At 37.4% G+C, this 4637-nt stretch overlaps 1 protein-coding gene across 1 annotated transcript; it reads right to left on the reverse strand.

Moving 5' to 3' along the window:
* Positions 1 to 1331: 1331 nt before the first annotated feature.
* LOC145042590 (protein NUCLEAR FUSION DEFECTIVE 4-like) lies at positions 1332 to 3770 on the reverse strand. Its single transcript, XM_078991041.1, has 2 exons — positions 3267 to 3770; positions 1332 to 2928 (listed from the first exon to the last, which is right to left on the reverse strand). Exons 1-2 carry the CDS (start codon positions 3600 to 3602, stop codon positions 1561 to 1563), a joined length of 1704 nt encoding a protein of 567 aa, XP_078847167.1. The 5' UTR covers positions 3603 to 3770; the 3' UTR covers positions 1332 to 1560.
* Between the last annotated feature and the right edge of the window lie 867 nt (positions 3771 to 4637).

Genomic DNA, 4637 nt, shown 5'->3' on the forward strand with positions numbered 1-4637 from the left:
CTATGCGCTTTAATCATAATATTGAGAGTTGAGGCAACAAACAAAACAGAGCATCATCATATAGTCCATATCAGCAAAGTTTAGGGATGAACATGTAATCCAATAGCAGCAAAGCAACACACAAATTGAAACCAAGAATTATCTTCCGGCGTGAAGGGTAAGCGTGAACTGTGAAGGATTATAACCTTCATAGATGAATTATGAAGGTTAGTTATAATCGATGTTTTAATCCTTATTCCTTAAGAGAAATCTGAAAACAAACCTGATAAGTGAGAAGCGAGAACGGAGCGTCGGAGGCATAGCAGCTTTGGAAGGTGACATCGGCGGTTTGGGAACGGGGTTGGTAGAGTCAGAGCTCGTCGGTGCTCTTGCTGCTGGAGTGTTGGTTGCGTCGTCAATTTCGATCGGGGGAGGGGAGACGAGAAATAAGAATGCGCTAATAAGAATGCAAGAGTGCAGACAGAAGTAAGAAACTGAGACCCTGATTGAGTGATTTCGATTTAGTGATTTATAGATTTAGGGTTGTAATATTTTGTATTTTCTTTTTTAAAATATATACATGGGTCGGTTTTAGGTATGGATCGGTTTCACGGGTTGGATGGGTCGGTTTTTGGGTAAAAACCGAAACCGAACCCAATTTTTCGGTTTTTAAAAAATTTAAACCCTAACCGTCGGTTTTGCTTCGGTTTCGGTTTTGTCGGTTTCTCCGTTTCTTGATTTGGGTTTGTTCACCCCTAATATGTTTCCTAACATTTTATAAAATTTCTCTTATTTACCTTTGTCTTCCAGTTCCATCATTTCCCAAATGTTTGTAAGAAATTTGCCCTCATTTGTTTCACTTTACATTGTTTCCTCCAGGATCTATACAAGATAGGTATTACTGCACTTGGTCTCAGAAAGAAGATTGTTCACGGTCTTAATGAACTAAGAACAAAAGGTTCTAAAGCAATGAATACACACATTGCAAAAAGCCATATGCAACATAAAATTTTATCTATAATATGCAATGTAGAATGTTATTATTGGGTTTTAAAAGTATATTGTCCCCGGACTCACCTACTAGTTAATATAAATCTAGAATATTATTTATATAATTAATAAATATTAGAAGTGTTCCTAGCAGGTTAAATTGAGATCCATACTCCATTACTCCATAGCATTGACCATAAGAAGATTGTTCATCGTCAAATGTAGGTAATTGCATGTGTTATTAATATAATTAGCATTTCATCAAGCACGTCATCTGCACTCTTTCACATTGTTCAAACAGCTCATACTCCCACCTGTAATAATAATCAAATACTTGTTTCTAGAATAATCATACACACCAATTCTTAATTCCTTAAAATCTCGAGTCTCAATAAAACATCATTTCACTAAAAGGTTCACATAAATTAACACATAAATACTTGTTATCAATCTGGTACACCTTCTCCATTTTACAAATACAATTCGTATCAATGTTGCACTACTTTTCAAGCACAACAAACAAACACGATCTACTAGTGTACAAAAGAATCAATACAAAAACCTCGAATCTTTTCAGCCTTACCTTAAAAATCAATTTGGCTGGTTCCCATAAAGCTTCGCATACACTCTTTTAGTCCTGTAAACCACAATCATACTCAACGAAACAGCAATAAGACAAAGAACTGACAAGATCCCACAAGTAATCGAATAGCAAATTGTTCCATAGCAAGTGAGTGCTTCTCCTTCTCCAACTGTTTGACTCTGAATCTTCGCTTCATAATCGTAAATCCCACTAGCGATAACACCAGAAAAGATGAGAGAGCCAGTAGGACTTGCGAGGGCGAGAAAGTTATACAATGCTCCGAAGCTCTTTAAACCAAATAGCTCCGAAGCCGCAGATGGAACTATAGCCCAATGAGCTCCGTAGCAAGAACCCATTACGACCGAGACGATGTAAATTGCCCCTGGTGCCCCCATTGCGTAGTAAAATAACGAAAATGCCATCACTACTTGAACAGCAGCCATGGCGACTGGTCTTGGGTATGCGTATTTCCTTACGATGATCTCGGAGAAATACCCACCAGCAACACGACCAAGAAAGTTCCAAATACTAATCATGGAGACGAAGACATGAGGGTTTTCGTAGCCTAAAGATTCACACATTTGACCAAGATTATCGATTACAGTCAACCCAGAACCAGATGCGAGAACAAGAGAGAAGAACATGAGCAAGAAATCGGCTTTCTGTAATGCTTGAAATAAAGTGAAATCCTCCCCTCTTCGTGGACCTTTCTTCTTCTTCACCTTCACAGCTCCATCCGCAGCTGCTTGAACCAGTTTCGCTTGCAAATGGGAGATTCTCTTTTCCCTTTCGGCGTCTTGAAGTGAATCGAGTTCTGAAGATGTTTCATCTTCTACTTCGCTTAAAATGACATCAGGGTTTTGATTCTCGATGAGAAGGGTTTCTTCCATGGGATCATGAGATTTGGGGGAGAAGAACACTAAAAAAATTGGAATTGTAACGGGAAGTAATACAAGAATCAGTAATCCGATTGTTAGGGCGATGATTGTGGGCTGGTTTAAATTGACAAGATCTTGAAGGATTAGAACAGCTAGAAGATAAGCAGCGAGGATTAGGCAAACGCCATATAGAGCTAAAAAGCTTGTGTTATCAGATTGTCGAGCTTGTCTATGGCCGCCGACAGGTCTAACGATGAACATGACGGATAAAATCACGATCGTGGGGCCAACGGCCACCACGAAAATAATGGCGGATTCATCGGGGAAATTGAACATGGTGTAAACTTGGGTCAATATAGCACCGCTTAAGCCGGCGAAACCCTTGAGGATTCCGACGACTGGACCACGGCTTTTGGGGAAGTTTTGGACGCCGGAGACAAGAGCTCCGGTGTTGAAGTAGGTTTCGCCATTTGTTCCAACGAATATGCAAACACATAGCTGCACATAAAGTTGGAAGCTTTAGAAAAGGCCAATTAGAACTAAAAACAAAATACTAGTTCTCGAATTTGAAACTCCATAACTCTTTCTCGTTTGACTTTTAAAAGTCAAAAGTGGATTCCAAGAACAAATCTTATCTCAAAACTCAAAAGAAAGTTTAATTCTAACTTTTGAAAACTCCATTGGATAAACACATAAACAAATAGGCAGTCATGATCCTATTTTCACCAAATCAGTAACAAAAGTGTTTCAATCTTCAAAGTCAACAAGCTATACATACATACATATATCTATATCTATATTGAGAGAGAGAGAGAGAGAGAGAGAGAGAGACTTACCACCCATAAAGGCAACTCCGGCAGGGTGCCATTGACAGTGAGCCAAACGAGACCATATCCAAAGAAATTCTGAGCAACGCCGATGAAAAGAACGACCCAAATCGGAGCAACTTCACACAAACTTCCGGCGATGAATCCGATAGCATCACCGATATCTTTAGCGACACCCAACGCTGCAATCTGCCTCTGATTATAACCCATGGTGCTCTTGATCACCGGAGATATGCTCCCATACATATAACCAATCCCGGAACAAGATTGAACCCACATAGAAGCCACAAAAACTAGCCATCTGTTGCTCAGAAAAGTGTTAACTTTTTCTGGTAATCGAATCATCGTTGCGAATTCAAAAAAAAAGCCCAGAAAAATGGTGAAGATTACATGAACAAGGTCAGAAGCTTTATGGGTGTTTCAGATTGCTACGCAAGAAGATGGCGTAGTGTTTGATTTTTATTATATTTTTTCCCTGTGGGTGTTCTTTAAATTGAGATTATATGACTGTTTTTTTTATAAACACGTGTTTGCCATTATAAAATGTTTTTTTTATTTTTTCATGCAAATAAACGCTAAAGACTTTTATTTAGTTTTATGTTTAAAGATTGATAAACTTGTAAAAATAAACGCTGAAGACTTTTCCATTTGTCAGACGTGCGGCCCTAGCAGCCATATAACACGATTTCATGTACCTACCTTCTCGTTTTTGGAGTATGGGTATTGTTGGGGGGGTAGGTATGAGATCTTCATGGTTTTTATTATTATTATTTTGAAAAGGACATGTAGTAAATAAACAAAAAAAGGTATTTCCATGAATAACTATTATCATAAAATGTTTAATTTCTTTTAAGCAGTGATATTTTATTAGGTGGTTAATATTCTAATGCAATTTGTATTTTCTTGTAAAAATAACATGGTAATGATAAGTTTGTGTTCCCACTTCCCAACAATGTCTACTGTCCTCATTATCTGAATTTCTTTTATAAAAAAATACAAAAGTTAATTGTTTTTTAAAAGCATAAAATTTTTAGACAAATTACATAAATGGTTCTGTAGTTTAGGAAATAGACACATATAGTCCTACTTGATAAACTCGGTCCTTGCTTTTATCGATATTGCGAAAATGGTCTTCCAACAGACAGACGGCATCAAATTTATGTAAAATGACATTTTTATCATTTTTTTTAATATTTTTGTATTTTATTATTGATTTCCTAGAATACAGGGATCATTTATGTAATTATGTAACTTACCCTAAAAGCTCAGGAGATCGGAATTTCATCACCGTTTAAATGATATTGGTGTTTCGGGAAAATTCATATTGGTGTTTCGGGAAAATTCTCTCTCTCTCTCTCTCTCTCTCTCTCTCTCTCTCTC

This window comes from Lactuca saligna, chromosome 4 (assembly GCF_052625555.1).
Source record: "Lactuca saligna cultivar CGN05327 chromosome 4, ASM5262555v1, whole genome shotgun sequence".
Taxonomy (NCBI): Eukaryota; Viridiplantae; Streptophyta; class Magnoliopsida; order Asterales; family Asteraceae; genus Lactuca; species Lactuca saligna.